The 19,514-nt window shown below is 35.0% G+C and overlaps 1 protein-coding gene across 4 annotated transcripts in view; it reads right to left on the reverse strand.

Moving 5' to 3' along the window:
* Positions 1 to 1,691: 1,691 nt before the first annotated feature.
* TBC1D19 (TBC1 domain family member 19) overlaps positions 1,692 to 19,514 on the reverse strand; it is a 141,564-nt gene continuing 123,741 nt past the window's right edge. For all 4 annotated transcript variants that reach the window (XM_077880422.1, XM_077880420.1, XM_077880424.1 and 1 more), the window contains 6 exons: positions 18,129 to 18,161; positions 14,813 to 14,922; positions 12,631 to 12,722; positions 8,556 to 8,671; positions 3,108 to 3,178; positions 1,692 to 2,118 (listed from right to left, as the gene is read on the reverse strand). In XM_077880422.1, the coding sequence (XP_077736548.1) occupies positions 2,044 to 2,118; positions 3,108 to 3,178; positions 8,556 to 8,671; positions 12,631 to 12,722; positions 14,813 to 14,922; positions 18,129 to 18,161 (497 nt within the window). In that variant the 3' untranslated portion in view covers positions 1,692 to 2,043. The remainder of the gene's footprint in view (positions 2,119 to 3,107; positions 3,179 to 8,555; positions 8,672 to 12,630; positions 12,723 to 14,812; positions 14,923 to 18,128; positions 18,162 to 19,514) is intronic.

Consider the following 19,514-nt stretch of genomic DNA (forward strand, 5'->3'; position numbering starts at 1 on the left):
CAGTAAGAGGCAATGTAGGGAAGACAGCCTGACTGCCCTTGATGCAGTATTTTAACAAGCAGCTAAGAGCAGCACATGGCCCGGAGGGGTTTGTGACAGCAGCATTGTGGAGTGGCTTTGGGGTTCAGATTCAGCACTGCTGGCTGAAGCCACCTGTTTCATGAAAGGATCCGCTATGCCATGTTCCATGTTTCATTTTTTTATAGTCACTGTCTCAAATTATCAAATAAGTCGGACAGATGCTAATGAAGTTAGGCATTCTTCATATATATCTTCTAGCACTTGGCCTTAAAATGTCGTATTTAAAATTAATTACCAACAACATCTTACATTTGCTTGGTGCTTTGCAGTTAAATCACTTTCAAATATATTTTCTCATTTAGTCTTATTCAACCTGGTAAGGTAAACAAAAACAAATACAATAATTTCCCATTGCCTGTCCTCACACCCTCCACCCCCTCAATTACAGATAAGAGAGATTAAATCATCTAGGGAGTCACAGCTAGGACAAGAACTCTCAGTCTAGAGTTTTCCTACTAGATCACTACATCGCCTTTTAAAAAGGCTGATGAGTATTCTCTTAAGGAAGCCAACAATGGGCGTATCTGTACACAGTTGACTTTAATCATTTAAAACTCTAACAGGGAAGAACGGGAGATAGTAGTGCTTATCTTTGTGATGAATGTGCATTTGCACACACCCAATGGCAAAGCATGTGGTCATAACTGAATCACTTTCAAAAGCAATGAAATGGGGTTTCTTAAGAATCAATTACTGAATAATAAATGATTATTTTGTGTTCAATAAGTACCTGATGAATAAAGCATATAATAAAGATTAGCAAATTAAGAACTAATTCTGTCAAATTTCATCACACTTGCAGTCTTGTGTTAAACCTCAGACATTTCCTAATTTATATATAGTCTTTAAATAAAAAATTCAGGAAACACATTTGGACAAAACTTAATACAATTCCAGGCATTCAGTAAGAGTATCAATCTCTTGATTCAAAGTTGTGTTGAAATGATCAGTATCTTGAATTTGGACTTTTTTTCACATTATATTATTCCGAATTACAGAAATGGTAGGTCTTTAGGAAGAGATATAAAATAAAACCCTTCACTTACAATAAAGACCCAAATGAGACTGAGGCCTCACATAATGTCTTCAGTTCTAAAATGAATGTATATGGTACCTACTTCTGGTTTCTCAGCTGCTCTGCCCTGGAAGTAAATCTTGTTAAACCAAGATTCGGCAAAAGCGGATAAGCTTTTGATTTTTCATTCCCTTCATTGAATCCTTGGGTGTCCTCTTTGCATGCTTCCAAAGTAACAGACTCGCAACAGGCCTCGGCAGTGTCAAGTCTTCTTAAGCAAGAGGCGGAAGGTTGAGTTTGATGGCATCACTCCGTGATGTTCTTTTTTCGGAAAGTGATGAAGAAGATACTGTCAGGTGGAGACAACTGTATTTGGTCTGCCCCACTGAGACCTTTCAGGGGGAAGTAAAATGGAAAGGGATCTAGAAGATCTCGGATGAGAGAAAAGTCATCAAGAAGACCAAAGTACGCTTGACTTCCATTACCTTTTTCAAATCTTACCACATTCTACTCCACCCCTGGCTCTGAGTGAAGAGCAATTTACAAGACAAAATGATACATTATCTAGAGATAAATTTACAAACTGACATAAGAAAATTGTCCCAGAGGCTACATTACCTCTTCAAGTTTATTACAGTATCTTTCGTTCTTATTGCATATATGGTTACATGCCTTTTACAAGTCAGGAGTATAGAGATACTATGCTCAATTTAGCAGGAATTACGTCTATTGCTTCTCTCTTGAAAATCAGCAGCATGCAGTGCAATATTTGGTGTGCGGAGTTATTGTTTCAAAAAGTGAAAAACTACTTAGGTTTAACTGAAGAGGGAACATGATCTTTATTGGCTTATATGCAAAGTTTAATTTTGGTTTTATGCAGAGTTTGCATAGTTCATGATTATTTTTTAATGAAAAACTAGATGTGTTGTCAGTGACCTTGAAGGAGATCAGGTGACAGTAGCGAACAGAAAAATTTGAAGAAGAGGCATAACTTTTAAAGTAGAAAGGTCAGCAAGAACGGCCTGAAACGAAAAAAACAAAAAGAATTATTAATATCAGTATTCTAACTGGCAAAGGGAAGTCACAACAGAAACACACTGCAATGTAATTCTGGCATTGACACCCTAAGTTTTTCACATGTGTCCTAAATCTGTACTGAAGCTCCACCCTCCCTCCTCTTTTCTGAACATCTTAATGTTACAACATGTGCAAGATGCTCAAACGTGCAGTAGAAAATAACCTTGAGCCTTCTTCAAATATACAAGGTAGCAGGAGTTTATAAGAGGTCTAACATTTCAACTTGCTTCTATAAATAAACGTACATTATGAATCTTGGTCCCGTTATTCTAGTGTACGGAGTATCTGGCTTCAGGAAATCATTTTGAGATGGAACTAATGTTTATTCAATCGCAAGATGCATAAACATCCTCTTCCCTTTAAACAAAGAATGTAGGCAGCTATTTTAAGGGTAAAATTTAAATTTCTATGAGAGATAGGAAATAGAGTAATATGGTAAGCCACCATTTAATTGAACTGTGTTTCAGGTATAAATTATACTATTGAAAAGAAACCAGTTTTAAAGAATTAACTCATTATTAAAAATAACCAAAAAGCCATGTATCTTTACTCTGTCATCCGAATGCATGTTCTTTAACTCTCTCAACCAGTTTTTCTTTGTTCTAGCAGAATACGTGGACGTGAACAATAATAAGAAAATCCAACCAAAGCCCCGGTAGTTGCTACTAAAATTACTGGGTATCTTGTTTCCCATAATGGTTATAACGGTTTCCTATAATAATCTTGTTTGTGATTCATTCACAAGAAGATTGTCTTCACCTAATTCAGGAATTCTGAATACCTGATGTTACTTAGCTTGAAACTTATAGTTTTACCCGAGTTAAAAAATTAGGCTATGAGTAATGTGTATCCTATGCATCTGAGACTGAAGTGCCCGAGCCTGGCAATCTCTCAGGAACTATTTCCATCCCATCTGAGTGAAACTTATCCTTACTTCAGCTGCAGCCAGTGATGTCACCTCCATCAGGTTCACTGCTCGGAAAGCAAACACAGCAGCTGCCAGCACTGGAAAAGAATGCACACTATTTCAACTGCTGGCCTACTCATCAGCCTGACAAATTTACTGCTCTGCCCACAACCTACTAGGAGAGCTCAGAACTAGTGCTTTACAGGACTGCACGCACGCATTCTGAGTTAAGGTCTTGTGATGAATGGAAATCATCTCCTCTGGAGGACAGAGTGCCTGATGGCTAGGTAAAATGAATCCCACCGTTTTGGGAAAAGGAAAATTCAGTGCTCTTAAAAGAACCATTTATAAATTGTTTTATTTCATATCTATAACTTACATCATATGGTTTTATTTTATTTAACTTATTTTTCTAAAAGATTTTTTATTTTTTTATTCATGAGAGACAGAAAGAGAGAGAGAGAGAGAGAGAGAGAGAGAGAGAGGCGGAGACACAGAGGGAAAACTAAAAACTAACTCAGCTAAAAACTAACTCAGCTAAAAACTAAACTCAGCTAAACTGCTGAGACACCCGGGATGCCCACATCATACGTTTTTAAATATGAGTAAATAAAAAACAAATATAATAAAAATAAATAAATAAAGGTTTATTTTGATGCAGGTGTTTCTTACTAATGCAATAGGATTCTGGAAAGTTGGGCAGCCCAGGCAGCTCAGCCGTTTAGTGCTGCCTTCAGCCCAGGGTGTGATCCTGGAGACCCGGGATCAAGTCCCACATCGGGCTCTCTGCATGGAGCCTGCCTCTCCCTCTGCCTGTGTCTCTACACCTCTCTCTCTCTGTGTCTCCTGTGGATAAATAAAATCTTTATTAAAAAAAAAAAAGGATTCTGGAAAGTTATATGGAGACTATATTTTTATTTAAAAAATTTTTTTTGAGACTGTATTTTTAAATATATCAGATCATGTTTCATATGTATCAAGGTATCCTGATAGAAATGTGCAATAAATATTTTTCTTAAAAATATTTTTATAACATTTTGTTATACTTTTGTATTCCGCATTGACTTTCTTAGAGTGTTCATAAATGGATAGGTCTGTGGGGAGAGCCGCTGTGAACTGATTCTGAAATTTACGTTAATACTGGCTCTAGGAAAAAGAAGTTGAAACTTTGAAAAAATAACTATAGGACACCTTAAAGATCAATAATGTACATAGAATAGAAAGCAATATTTGAGTTTTTGTTTCTATCAATCATATGCATATGACAAGAAAGTAATGCTAATGTGTAATCTTTCTTATTATGTAACCTGACATAAAACCCCACATGAGGGAATGTGTCATCTTGAAAAGTGAAAGGACCCATGTAAGAGGTAGGTATCCTGATAAGGACACAATACTGCTTAAAGATGACTCGACTTCCCTCGTTTATTTTTTTTTTTTAATCACCAGTGGTGGTAGTTTCCTTTCTACCCAAAAAGTCCTTGAAATTTAGAAAATAAATGGTACGGAATCTTCAAAATTATTTGAAAGATTGGCTCCCAAATATATGGCATAGCTAATGCAACTATATATATACATTTTTACTATGAGAATATTAATAATAATGCTAATGATATTTTCATACCAACTCCATGAGTCAAGTACCATTGGTGGCCTCATTATATTAAGATGGAAACTGAGGCCCAGTGAGTTTGGAAGCCATGTTCAGAGTCACCCAGGTAGAAAATAGCAGAGTGAGGGGCAGCCCGGGTTGCTCGGTGGTTTAGCGCCATCTTTTGCCCAGGGTGTCATCCTGGAGACCCGGGATCGAGTCATACGTCAGGCTCTCTGCATGGAGCCTCCTTCTCCCTCTGCCTGGGTCTCTGCCTCTCTCTCTCTCTCTGTGTCTCTCATGAATAAATAATACAAATAAAAATTTTTTTTTTTTTAAAGAAAGAAAATAGCAGAGTGAAAACTTAACCTTGGCTCTGGAGCCAGAGCATTCACCATGTGATGGTTTTATTGAGATTGAAGGTAAATAGTAATGACTCTTCCCTGACATGAAACTCTGGGTGCTTTCCTCTAGATTGTAATCTCTGTTGTCCTTCAGAATGGTTTTCCAGGGATGGCCTGAAGCATGATGCCATGCATCATGATGCTGGGCTCTGACAGGTAGGTGGCTGTGCATGAGGAGTACAAGTCAGCATCCACACCCCTTAATTTCCCCAGAAGGACACTGAATGCAACTAGACCAACCTGGGAAGCAGGCATTTTTCTAGGGTACAACAGATTTTGGACAGTCTGGCAAAAAAAGGCAATCCAACTAGCTAGAGAGGAAAACTCCAAGGGAAGAAAAGATGGTACCAGTAAAACAAAATTTAAAAACTTGGGGATTATTTAATATGTAACAAAGGATACAAGAGGTCAGGGACAAAGAATTTACCTTTTAACTGAAAAGGAGAACACTACTTTAAAGTCACTAAGCTCCTAAATTTATAAGAATATCAAAGAAAATAATTTCTGTGGACCAGAAACTTCTTTATAGATTCCTAATATCTGGAATCATTTTGACAATGGTGACATTTGAGAAGGTAAGGAGTGTGACTGCTACTTCCTTTTTTGTGTATAATTTAACAGAGTTGGTGAAAGCCTGACAGGATGGCCAAATTTTCTGCTGTAGCAGGAAAGAGTTTTACATGGCGGGAAATTGTTTTTCCAAAGGTAGATAAGAGGGGGAAAAAGAGATCAGCTCACTAATTGACCTCAGCATCCAAAATGCTTATGTGCTCATAACCTTTATTTATCTTGGTGTCACATCACAGAAGTTCCTTTGCGTCTGCTTCATGTTTGATTTGCCCAGCCCTTCCGCAGAACACATTTGTTTGCCAAGGAGAAAAGATCTCCACTTTGGGATATTTTCAACTGCAATCACACTTCAAGGGAAATTCAGAAACTCTAATATTTACTTTTGGTCTTTTAAGCTATTCTCATTGAAAAAAAAAAGCTATTCTCATTGCTTTAATTCTAAGCAATTCTATCACAAGCATTAAGACACTTATGCTCTAAACTGTTTTTCAAAAGACCCTAATTAATTCATAATTAAAGCCAGTAATATTTACTAAAAACTTGTAAAGACTATATAATGACTAACTTGGGCAAAAAAGGTGGTCCCAAAATATCCATTCCAAAAAATGTCTGAAATAATAAAAACTAATTTGGGTATATGTACACAAAATGGTTTTCTGTGTAGGTATACCCATGGCTCTTTATCTGAATTCATGGTATGGGAGTTCCCACCAGTCTAGTTCCATTTCTAGATGCTCTATAATTTTCCCTGTTGACTTAAGAAAACACTCAGGGAAAGTGGATGGATACAACAGTGCATATTGTATTTCTACCTATTCATCAGTAACACTTCTATTAATGCTTTGAGCTTGCAGCAGAGTGCCTAGTTTAGAGCAACTACATCATTCAACATTCATTTATTTCTCTCTGACTTCAGTGTGCTGACGGGTGGTAAGTCATAGAATGAGAAAATTTAAACTGGAAGAGGTCTTGAAGATCTTCCAATTCAACATTTCTTTCACAGTGGAAAACCTTAACCTTTGGGTGACAGTTAAAAAGCCCCTTCTAGTTTTGAAAAATCCTCATTATTAGAAAGTACTTTCTTATATTGAACCTCTTTAACATTCTCTAATATCTTTTTGAAATGATACAAAAAACTATATACAACACTCTTCAACAAAACTTAGGAAATACCCAGAGGAGGTTTATTTGCTATTTATTTTAAAGTCTAAAATCCCGTTGCCTGAGAAATGGTAACAAAAAACAAGATGTCTTAGCCTGGAAAGTAGAAGCTTTGGGGAATGGTGAAAGTAGAAAAAACATGATGATGACCCTGGTTTAATAGGAGTACATTTTGGCTACGTTGTCAGACAAGGACCAGTGTTCAAACAGAGGATGAGGACTACCTGTCAGACATGTCTAAAAGAGTCAGACCTGGGCAGACTGGGTAGCTCAGCAGTTTAGCACTGCCTTCAGCCCAGGGCCTGATTCTGGAGACCCAGGATCAAGTCCCACATCAGGCTCCCTGCATGAAGCCTGCTTCTCCCTCTGCCTGTGCCTCTGCCTCTCTCTCTCTCTCTCTCTCTCTGTGTCTCTCATGAATAAATAAATAAAATGAAAGAAAGAAAGGAAAGAAAGAAAGAAAGAAAGAAAAAGAAAGAAAAAGAAAGAAAACAAGCAAGCCAGACCTGACGACCTCTAGGATCTAGGTTACATGTACTACTGCCATTCAGCTAAGAGAAACGAGGGCAGGCCCTCCTTTCCTAAGTCATATCTGTGTGGGCTTAAAACCCAATTGAGGTAGAAGGATACTAGGATTGTTAACGTCAGTAACTGGTATCTCCAATTGCACCAAGGGTGATGTTTATCTTCATGGCATTTTATTATTACTCTAATTTTCCTTTTTGAAATGCCATACAATTACTCTAGACACCTCAGCACTCAAGAATATGTTAATATGGTACCTAAAGAATCTTCCGCAAGTAAAGGGTCTTTTTCAATTAAACATTATTTCCACAAACCCAGAGACGTGTCCTTACAATGCTATCAATATAAGGTAAGGAAACGAAGACTCACGCAGGTTAAATAATTTATTCAATATTACACAACTGGAGAAGGTTGTACCTAGCACTTTGCCAACTTCTCTGCCCTCCAACTACGGTTGTGAAACCCTTGTGCTAATTATTTGAATTTCCTGATAATCCCAATGATAAAAATAACTGAGACTGTTTTGTATAAGAGAAGCAAAATAATATAATTAACAAGAAATCTGCACCGTATGTGTCATCAAATAGCTGTCTTGTGTATATCTTGTGTATACCTATTGTGAGAACTGCTTAATTATAAAAAAAGAGAAAAACCTGTGGCCTCCTGAAAAAAAAGATGAAATTTTTTTTGGCTTAAGAGAATACCTAACAAGAGGAAATTCAACCACTAGGAGTCAGAGACTCCTAGCAAAAAGGAAGAGGTTTTGAATTCAGTGGAAACTGAAGTCCAGAAAAGCTGAGATTTCAGCTTTGCAGAGAGGCTCAGTGTCAGTTTGGATTTTAGGCAGTGGTTGAGAAGGGGCATAGAACAGATGCTAAGAGAGGCAGAGGAGCCAGGAATAGAACTGAAGTATTCCTACACTCCACTGCAGAGACCTCACAGGTGCTGAGAAGAGAGTAAGCAAGCCCTGGCTAAACTAAAAATGGACTTTTCCTGGGAGCAAAGAGGAAAGACTAGGAATACACTAGTATTGGGAAGTTACATAGGGGTATCTAGATCTCAGAACTTTAGTACTTGTTTTCTAAGGCAGATAAATCAATTAAATATTAGGAATTAGAAATGACAGATAACTCTAGACTCAAATTGCAATTACAGATGGTGAATGTTAGAAAGGAAAGGGACTTTATTATAGAAACATGTATCTTACAAACAAACACTTATTACCAGCAAGAATTTCCAGAGAGTTGTATCCTAGGATTCTATCCCACAAAAGCAGGAGTTGATCTGTAGCTAAGTATCCAGAAAAAGCTCGAACCATCCATTTAAAGGATATGCGAAGTCTGTAAGCAAAGGAAAAAGAAAACAGATTTTACCAGTGGCTTTTCTTTTCTCACAAAAAGGCAGTTATCAGGAGAGCCAACCAATTCTATTGTTAACTTCTTTGTGAGTCTTAGACATCACCTATGCATTTAAATCTCACAGGCCCTCTTAAAAGCTGCAGAAGTGCAATGGTGAGAAACCATGAGTCGTCAAATTAGCAGTCTCAATGTATTAAGAAGAAAACTTATATCTGCTTTGTTATAGTTCAGCCTTTTGCAGGACACCTGTGTGGCTCAGCAGTTTAGCACCTGCCTTCGACTCAGGGCGTGATTCTGGAGCCCTGGGATTGAGTCCCGGGATCAAGTCCCACATTAGGCTCCCTGCATGGAGCCTGCTTCTCCCTCTGCTATGTCTCTGCCTCTCTTTCTGTGTGTGTCTCTCATGAATGAATAAATAAAATCTTAAAAAATATATTTAGTTCAGCCTTTTGAAAATTCACTCACTTTTATGTTCTGTTTTTTCAGGGTCTCTACTAATTAGCTACCAATGAGGTGATCTTAAGAGTTAACAGTTCTTAACAGCTCAAAACTCATGATTATTTGAATTTTTATTCAAAATACTTCAATGCTTGGTAGCTGTATACTTTTCCAATTCAATAAATTATATTCCTACATTTTTCAGTCAAATTGTTACATAGGCTGAATAAAAACAACAGGCAGTAGTCTTTAAAGGCAAAGAAAAATAGTTTTAAAGCTATAAGGGACCCTGGAAATAGATTTCTAATTTCAAACCCTTCATTTTAAAGGGGAGATTATCAGAACTCTGAAAGATCAACCAGAACAGTCAAATGATTTTTCCAAAAAAACCCACAAAAAGCCAAAACCTGATATGAGATCCCACTATTTGTAAATAGGTTATGTTACAATAATAATTTATGTCTGCAATCAGGAAATGAACTCCGTAGCTTTGGTGCCTTAAGAGAGAAACCAGTCCCTCACACTTCCGTACTATTAGCCTCTAAATATCACTTGCCTGCCCCTGAGAGGTGCTAGCCAAACTCTTAGCTGGAGCTGTTACAATATTATGTAGATAAGTATCTGTGCTATTTTTTTAAAGCAAGAGAAAGGGACTTAGAGACTGCCATTGTTGATGTGATATTCATTCTCTTAAGACCAAAAAAGACCCCCAAGTTTTCGGAAATTCCTCAAGACTAGAAAACTATTACTCTAATATAACAAAGTACATGTAGGGAGTAGTACTGACAAATTAAACTTCTTGGTTGGTTTTAGAACATCTGTTTATAAATTCCGAAGAAAGTTTTGGCCAGACATTTTAAATTAAAAAAAAAAAAAATCATTTGACTTTTAAGTCCAAATTATTAATATCATCCAATTTCATTTTAATAGGTCTTTCATCGTGTCTTATTAGAACAATAGCGCCACACATTGTGCCCTCTTCCAAATATAGTGCAGAATAAGTTTCTTAGAAATAAAGTTTATTGAGGTATAATCTATGGATAGTAAAATTTACCCTTATTAATGCACAATTCTGAGTTTTGTTAAGAACCAAATGGGAACTTTAAAAGTAAAAATACAATAACAACAAAACAGAACAAAACAAAACAAAAACAACCCTCACTGGATAGATCCAAAAGCAAAATGGTAATGACAGAGAGTCAGTGAATTTGAATATACATCAATAGAAAGTATCTAATCAGAACAATCAAAAAGGATTGAAAACAACATGAATAGTTTCAGGGACCTTGGGGATGAGACCGAAAGTTTCAACACTGGAATCCTAGAGGAAATGGAGAATAAGTATAGTGCAGAAAAAAATATTTAAAAAATAATGGTTGAAGATTTCCTAACTTTGGCAAAAGACATAAGCTTACATAAGATTCAAGAACCTCAGCAAACTCCAAAAAAGGATAAACACAACAGAAATCCATGCCCAGATACATCATAATCAAACTTCTGAGAACTAAATACAAAGAGAAAAAATATTTTTTCCTGAAATGTTTGGCAGAATTTACCAGTGAAGCCACCCAGGTCTGGAGTTTATTTGAAGGTAGAATGTGATTAATTAAAAATGTATATTATAAACCCCAGGGCATTGTTATGGACTGAATGTTTGTGTCCTCCCATTGCCCCCACTCCATTCTATGTTGAAACTCTATCCCAAGGTGAAGGTATTAGGAGAGAGGGAGGGTCTTAGGGTAGTAATTGGAATGTGAATAGTTATATGGGTGAAGCCCTCAAGGTTGGGATTAGTGCCTTCATAAGAGTCAAGGGAGAATTTGTTTCTCTTCTCTGCTCTCCACCATAAGAAAATACAATAAAAAGTTGGCAGTCTGCAGCCTAAAAGAGGGTCCCCGTTGGAACTCAACCATGCTATCACCTTGATCTTAGACTTTCAGTTTTCAGAACTGTGGGAGATAAGTTTCTGTTGTTTAAAAGCCACACAGTTTATGGTAATTTGTTATAGTAGACTGAGGGGCGTCTGATGGCTCAGTTGGTTAAGCGTCTGAGTCTTGATTTTGACTCAGGTCATGATCTCAGGGTTGTGAGATGGAGCCCTACACCAGGCTCCATGCTCAGAGGGGAATATTCTCTCTCTTCTCTTCCTCTGCCTGCCCGCCCCCTTCCCTGCTCTTGTGTGTGATCTCTTTTTCTCATTCTCTCTCTCTCTAGAAAGAAAGAAAGAATTGAAAAAAACATTGTGAATTGAATGAAAATTAAAACATAACATATCAAAATTTGTTGTGGGGAGGTAATGTAGTGCTTTGAAGCAATTTATAATAATATTGTTTCCATTAGAAAAGAGAAAGGTATCAAACTCATGATCTTTCACCTTAAGAAGACAAGAGCAAAATATACCTAAGGCAAGAATAAGAAATAATAAATATAAGAGCTAAATTAATGAAATTAAAGACAGAAGAATAGAGAAAATCAAAACAGAGTTCTTTCAAAGAAGGATAAAATTAATAAACTGCTAGCCAAACAATCAAGAAAAGTGAGAAGATACAATTATCAATATCAAGAATGAGAGAGGTGTTATCACTGTGATTCTCTTGATTTTAAATATGAGGAAGTTGAATTATCTTGATTTACAGAATTTGAGTCTTAGTCAAATTAAATTACTTCATTAGGATTATTCAGTTTAGTAGATAGAATTTAAATCCTGGTCTGTCTCTTAAACCCACCCACTCATCCATCCATCCATCTACCCACCCACCCACCTATCTGATGTGGATTCAAGTGTAGAAAAGACAAATACTAAACTACTATTGTATTTCCCATTAACTACTTTTGTGGTCTCAAAGAGTTAATGCTTCTTTCAAATATACCCTAAGAGGGGAAACTAGTTTCACAGAGGGGAAGAGAGTGACAAAACATTAATAAATCATTTAGAAACTTCTGTTGCCTTAGGCATTGTTATTTTTAAAAAAAGAGAAGAGAATCAATAATATTGAAGTGAAGAGGTAACCCTACAATATGTAGAGTTGTGATTTAGTATTGGTTTGGTATTATCACATTTCTTAGGTGGTATTTGTGTTCACAAATTTCTGCCTCAGTTTTGGCCAATACCTGTAATTATGAAGAGAAATTAGTTTATTTTGGTGATTCATATACCAACCACAGAAATTCTAGCAAATAAGAATTTATTAGGATTTTGCTCCCAAGAATTTTTGGTACAATGTAGAGCTCCATCTACTACTTGATATTATTGTTTTATTGGAGATATTTTTAGTTTAATTTCTCTAAAGAATTACTCTATCTTTAAAAGTGCTTTATGGGTGACTGGGTGATGGGCACTGAGGGGGGCACTTGATGGAATGAGCACTGGGTGTTATACTATATGTTGGCAAATCGAACTCCAATAAAAAAAATATACCAAAAAAAAAGTGCTTTACAATGATGAAATAGAACCTTCTGAGGTCAAATTATCTATTCGTCAATTAGGAGAGAAAGGTACTCACGGCTGAGCTCCAATTTCTCGTAGATGATAAAAGAGCTGGGGGAGATAGGTTTGAAGAAGAGTTTCAAACAGCAAACAGAGGGACACAATACCCTGGATATAATAACAAAACACAAAAGAAATATACATTTTAGTATTTAAAAATTAACTCTGCCAATAAAGTATGCAAATGGAAATGAGGAAAAATTATCAATATAAATATTCTCATATTGTCTAAAAGTAAAAAACTGGAAATGCTCTAATGATGTCTAATACTGTGGTTAAAAATACATTTTCCCCCAATTTATGGATACTTAAACTATTATAGATATGCTAAGGAGCCTCCTTTTTAATACAATAGGATCCTCATATAATCTGGTATACAATATACAGAGTCTAAGGAAAACATCATTTTATAGAAAACCTGCTACTTTGTAAGCCCTCTATTATCACTTATGTCCAGCAAACTAGTTTTTTCTGGATGCATTCCAGTTTCCAGGTATTTCTCTGCTACTATAGCCACACCCTTACACTCTCCTTCCATATGTCCCTTCCCTTTCAGCTGCCTCACCCATCCAGGAAAATATTTCCTGCTTTTCTCACTCTTTCTTTGAAATCGATTCCCAGGGGAAGACTGACTACTGACTGCTTGAAATTTGCATCAGGAAGTTATCAAACAAGAATGTTTGATATTTTTTTAATTGAAATCTACTTTTTATCAGGGCATTATTTGTAGAGGACAAGAGGTAACCAATTTAAGCAGATGGTTTTTTAAGTGCTTTTATTACTTGACAACTCTGAATAAAGTCTTTCTTGTAGCTCAGCATTCCTCAGGGTTGATCTTTGTGAGGAAGTTTTAATCCTCTTTGTGAGTTTCCAAAGAAAAAGGCTGGCATGGTTCCAAATAGTTCAATCTGGCAGCAAGCCAGAAAAGGAGCTGACCAACTGTAAGTCTTTATTCCACCGAATAAAGAAAGGGCAGAGGCAGGGCTGGCCCAACCAATTCACTGAAAAAGGACACTTCAGGGTCAGCATGGAGATAGAGAAGGAATATCCAGGGTTGCCTGATGTCAAGCTCCAGTGCTCTGCACAGGGAGAAAACTGTGGGTGTATACTGGGCAGCCAATTTAAAATTAAAAAAAATTTTTTAAACTCTGAAGCATAAAATGGTACAGAAAACAGAATTATTCATATATTTCTTATTACTCTAGACTAAAAATTAGTGTAAGATAAGCACTAACTCAAGTTGTCTCAGAGAGCAGGAACCCAAGATAATTGGTTGTGCTTCTATTTGTTCATCAGAGACATCCTGGATCTCTGTTACTTGTCAGCATTCACTAGCAATGGAGGAGAGCAAGGTAGAAACAGAGGGAGGTGGACTAGGAATACACAGGGTTAAAGTGGGAGGGATAAGCAATAGTGATTTAGTTTAATAGCAGCCACAAAGTCTTCCCTTCAGGGAAATCTGGTTAGCCCTGATACATCCCAATTTAGTAAGAGTTAGTCAAGTTACCCACAAATGGACCAGGCCCAAAGGTGAAAAAAGTATAACTAAAGTAAAATAAATACTGTTTTAACTCAGGCTCATCGGTGGAAAAAAACATGTGATAAAGGACTGGCCAACATAAAACAGATAAAAATGTTCAACTCCCAATATGCTCCTCTTTGATTTTCATATTGAGATCAACAGAGCTATCTACTGAATAAACACAAAGAAAATATCTAGTATGGTAACTGATAACTAGCCAAATGTGAAATTGAAAAATAAGCGACAAATAAATATTTGATTTTCATTAACAAAGAAGAAATTATGATGATAATCATGACAAAAACAATAATAAAAATAGCAGCTCTATAGCACTACAGAAACATATTAACATATTAACTTCATCTTGATGAGGACATCAGTGTTCAAAGAGGGTAGGCATCCTTGTCAAAGTGAACAATACAGACATTTTTATATGTTTTTTTCTGTTAACATATAAAAGATAATGTAACTGCAATTGATAAAGGCCCTTTTTCTCCCTAATTGTCACCAAAAATACTTAAATATCAATTTCTTCTTCTCTTTCATTTATTCTATGGAAATATGTCGCTTGACATCACAAATTAAAATTTCTTGCTTTATAATTTAACTGAGGGAGGCTTTCTTAAGGAAAGAAAACAGATTATAGTCTAATTTGATTCAATTTTTATGAACTTACAGAAGGATGAGAAGAGATGGAATGGAGTCTGAAGAAAAAACGCACATACATCTCACGGAATATCTGATACAATTTGGAAGGTTCATGGTATAGAAAACAAAGTGGTGCAACTGAAAGAATAAAGAAATTAATTGATAACATTGCAGAACTATTAAAATTCAAGAAAATAAGTTAATGAAACATGAAAGAATAATTCAATTTTATAGTAATATTCATTCAAAGACAAGTTTAAAAATCATATATATCGTTTCTTCATGTTGAAATGGAAATATATACACATGTAAAAAGTGAGGCCTTAAAAATTATAAGGAAAGGATTAATTAAAAGCTATCATAATCCTAAGTTAACAGAATGATGCAATGGAATTACATATAGAGGCATATTAAAAACACAAAATAACTTTAAAAGACTATGTAAAGTCAAGTATCTCTTTTTTTTTTTTTAATTGAAATAGTAAGAAAGTGAGATGCAGGCAATTCACTTTTACTTTGTTCCACAAAGGATCCAGAAAGTTTTTCAAAGTTTTATATTTTGGAAGTCAAGTAAGAAAATATAAGATGACTTATAATTAGCATTTAGAATCATGGTCTTCAACTAATTCAATTTGAAAATAAAAATTTTGTTTTTGTTTTTGAAAATAAAAATTTTGATTAACAGTTTAAATTATTGGTCATTGAGACTGGTGAATCTCAACCTGTACAAAGACAGTTTCTATAGACTTACAATAAAATAACTCTCAGACAATGGATTCATTTCTCTAATGAATGCTGAATTAAGTTTTCCTTTGCATCTAATTCTTGGCAGTTAAGCACAGGGGGGTCAACTCAATCAGACATCCCACAACTGAATGTCAGAAAGTCCTAATCTCAGATGCTGGTGTAACAACATGATTATTCTGGACTGACATGGTCATGCTTTTTATCTTCTCAAACATCGAGAATTTTAGGCAGCATGAACACATTTATAACGCAGATACATAAAACTGCATTACCTAAATATTAATTTTAATACAAAATGACTTACCGAGTAATTTCAGCTATGATATAGAACAGACAAATTAGAAATTCTAAGGCTCCATATTCCATCAGTAATGCCCTGAGGGCAGTAGGCATTAAGTTATCTGGGAAAGCAGTGAGCCAACTCAACTCACTTTTTTTTTTGACAAAGTGAAAGGAAAAATGATAAAAAATGTTAAATTCTTACAAATAAAAAAAATCAATTATCTGGGCTAAATGGCAGCGCACAGTATTACAGATGAGTAAATCATCAAAAGCTAGCAATGCAAGGGAGAGATTTCACTTTTTCTGAAGGGCAAAAGAGAGACAAATCAATTTTAGAGGAGTAAATAAATACCTACAAAAAAACCTACTTGTATATATAGAAAGAAAAATTTACATTATATACATACACATTTAAAAACTGACAGGCATATCTTTCCATTTTAAAACTAACTTTAAAAACTTATTTTACCACCAAAATAAATTGCTATTTCTTAAAATAGCCCAAATTAGGGTATTCTATATATTTAAAAAGAATAACTCATATTCTAATTGCAACAGTCTAAGAAAAAAATAATGTGGCACAAATACATGATATTATTATAAATTCAAAGAGAAACTTTGAAATTTATTTAATAACCTTTTTATGCATATTTTCCTTTAACTTTTAAAATTATTGATATGTAAAAATCTATAATCCAAATCTAAAGATTTTATGGGTTCAGTAATTATTTATTATCATTTCCAGTGAAGGAATAAAAGAGAATTTTAAAATTAGCACTTTTTACAAACATGTATAATACAAAAACCTTCACAATCAGTTATTATTACTCAAGATACCACTACTGTTTGTGTTGAATTCCTTATATAGCTATGAAATGAAAAAGCTTTAGTCTTTTATATGTGATATATAAGAAATCTACATGAGTTTATTTTCTATTTAAAATACATTTCCCTATTTGGTTTGTGGATGTTCAACATACATTTCTAAAATAGTATAAAGAGATTCTGTACTGAACATTTTGCATCATCTACTTCCTTAGTGAACATTAAACCTTAGCCTACTTAAGTGACCAGAAATGTGAATAAGCAGAGTCAGAGTCAATGATGTATTTTGTTGCCTAAGAATCACTAGAAGATTTAAACTTTCATGACATCATTAATGTCCCCCAAATCACTCAAGCTCACTTTCTAAAAACGGTTTACTTGAAAAATTCTTGCAGTTGAAATTAAAATAGATAAGAGGCTAATATTTTTATTATTAGATGTAAAAATTTATATTCTTAACCTTTTGGGGGTGCTCTACTTTAAAATCCTCACGTATTTATAAAAGAGAAATGTGCTGAAAGGTCATCATAATGTTATGTATCCTGTTATGAAATTTTGGTTGCTCAAGAGAATAAAGTAGAGTGCTCTGTAATTCAAGCCTGTGATCAACACCATCAAGAGAGGCATAATGCAAAGTTCCTAGGTCCTCTGAACTCGTTTCATTGTCTGCTAGTTTTAAAAGTCTTACATTGTGTCATTCACCATTATTGTCTAATGTTGAACACGGAGGGGCTTTTACAATGAAAAGTGTTAATGTACTGCTGATTCTTTTTATAAAAGTAAAGCATTAAAGTATTTCTGTTTAGTGTAAAGGTGGGGAGATAGCAGTTGTGGGTGACAATATTCTTCAACATGTTTATATGCAACATGTGAAAATTTAAAAATTAAATAGCATTAGGTGTAGAGCATTCTTCCTTTTGCTAATCTTCATTAAGCTTCTTGCATTCCTTATTCAATGACATGTGAGGCCAGAAAGGCATTCAGGGCTTTCGAGCCTGCACATGCGCTTTTCGTACTGTACCGCAGGACATAAGAACGCTTTAGTGAAATTGTTGCTGTGTATGCCAGTCGTCTGGAGAAAGCATAGACTTGAACTCAGTGTTGGCCCTCCTTCCACATTCTTTCTGACCTATTATTTGTTTAAAAGACTTAGGAGAATTAGTTCAGGAATTTAAGCAACCTCATTTTACACCTATCAGAACTAAATACTAACGTGTATCTCTGGTTTCCATCGGATTAGAACATGGTCAACACAGGAGCACTTTCACAGTATGTTCTAATCTTAATTTGTCAAGCAATCATCTGAGAAATTATGATGACCTTTATTTTTTAAAAATTTAATTGGAGATATAAACAAATACTAAACTCAATGTTTAAAAATGTTCACGATAACTTGTTAAGTGGGTAGGTGATATGTTATAAAGTGTGATCTTCATGTTTAATTTTCTAAACTATGATAAAAACACTGAATATTTTAAAGCCCAACTTACCATACATTGAAAATCCATGGAAAGGGATTACTCCTAAAAAAAAAAAAAAGTTTCTTTTCAATTAGTATACCCACTGAGGTATTAGGTAAACTTTAGAGGATTAAAACTGAAAATAGAAAGGTTTCCTATTTTTGCTTCAACTTTGTGCCTCTTATCTCCATACCTTATTCATTCCATAACTGGAAAAATGTCAGAAGACTTAGTGACAATAAAAGCACCAAAAAATGCTTTTTAATTTCTGTAGGAAAACAGACTAGAGGTTTTCAATAGATATCCAGTTAATTTTCTATTGATAATGTTGAAAAACTAAAACCTTGGATGTGTTACAAAAACAAGACAACAGAACAAGGCAGATCACAGTTGAACAAATTATAATGGTCTCAGAAAGTCAATAGATTATGTCCTTCCTGAAACAACTTCATCCTGTATATTAGAATCCAATCTGTTAAAAAGATAAGTGGCTGACTCACACAAACCGGTCACCAAACTTCCTGAGCTTCAGTAACTGCTTGTCACACACAGGAACTAAGACCGTCTCTGAAACATCATCAAGCTCTAAAATTCTATGTTTAATAAGTATGTCTAGAGCAAATGCAGAGACATTGGTGAGATCTAAAGAAAACTGAGGAAGGTCTTCCAGCAATAAGATTCTTTACCAACTTAAAGGTCTTTTGCTCTCTAGGAACTGAAAAAAATTCAGAACCAGATTAGACTCACATTAAAAATCAACATTCCTAATGACATGAGAGCCACCAGCTCGAGTTCCATGGAGTACTGAGAATGAGGGCCCACACACCATCTTTCTTCAAGTTTTTCTCTCTGCTTGTATCTTTGGTTGAGTCTCTTATGAATGACCATCTTTTTCTACCTTCTCGCTCTGCTACTTAATTTTATTTCCTTTACTAATTCTAGACTTTTAACAAATAATAAAAAAAGTCTGTCTTTTCTAACTTTTCTACAATAAAATTGTTGACGTGAAAAAAAAACCTGAGAAAAAAATGAGTTGATAAATAGTGGGCACAGTTTGATGCTTTACAGAAATATAAGTACATATCTTTCTAAAAACTACACCTCAAAGCAGGTGGCTATTATACCAAACCCCTACATTCTTACTGCAAAACTCCTTTTTCTTTCCTCTGTTAAGTTACTGCAGCAACGTTTGAATAAGCAGGTTAAAGTAGTCAGAAATGAAGATGTTGCTATTATTATTTTCATCTTCTACAAATATTTATTAAGAAAAAAAAGAAAAAAAAATTTATTAAGGATCTGCTAAGGATAGGAATACCTTAGTCCAGACAAGCCATTTTTAATTAGAAGCTTAGAGCGAGTGAGTGAAGTCATGAACTGCCAAGCAGCAGAAAGGGATGCATACATAAAGACGACTCA

Source organism: Canis aureus, chromosome 2 (genome assembly GCF_053574225.1).
Source record: "Canis aureus isolate CA01 chromosome 2, VMU_Caureus_v.1.0, whole genome shotgun sequence".
NCBI lineage: Eukaryota > Metazoa > Chordata > Mammalia > Carnivora > Canidae > Canis > Canis aureus.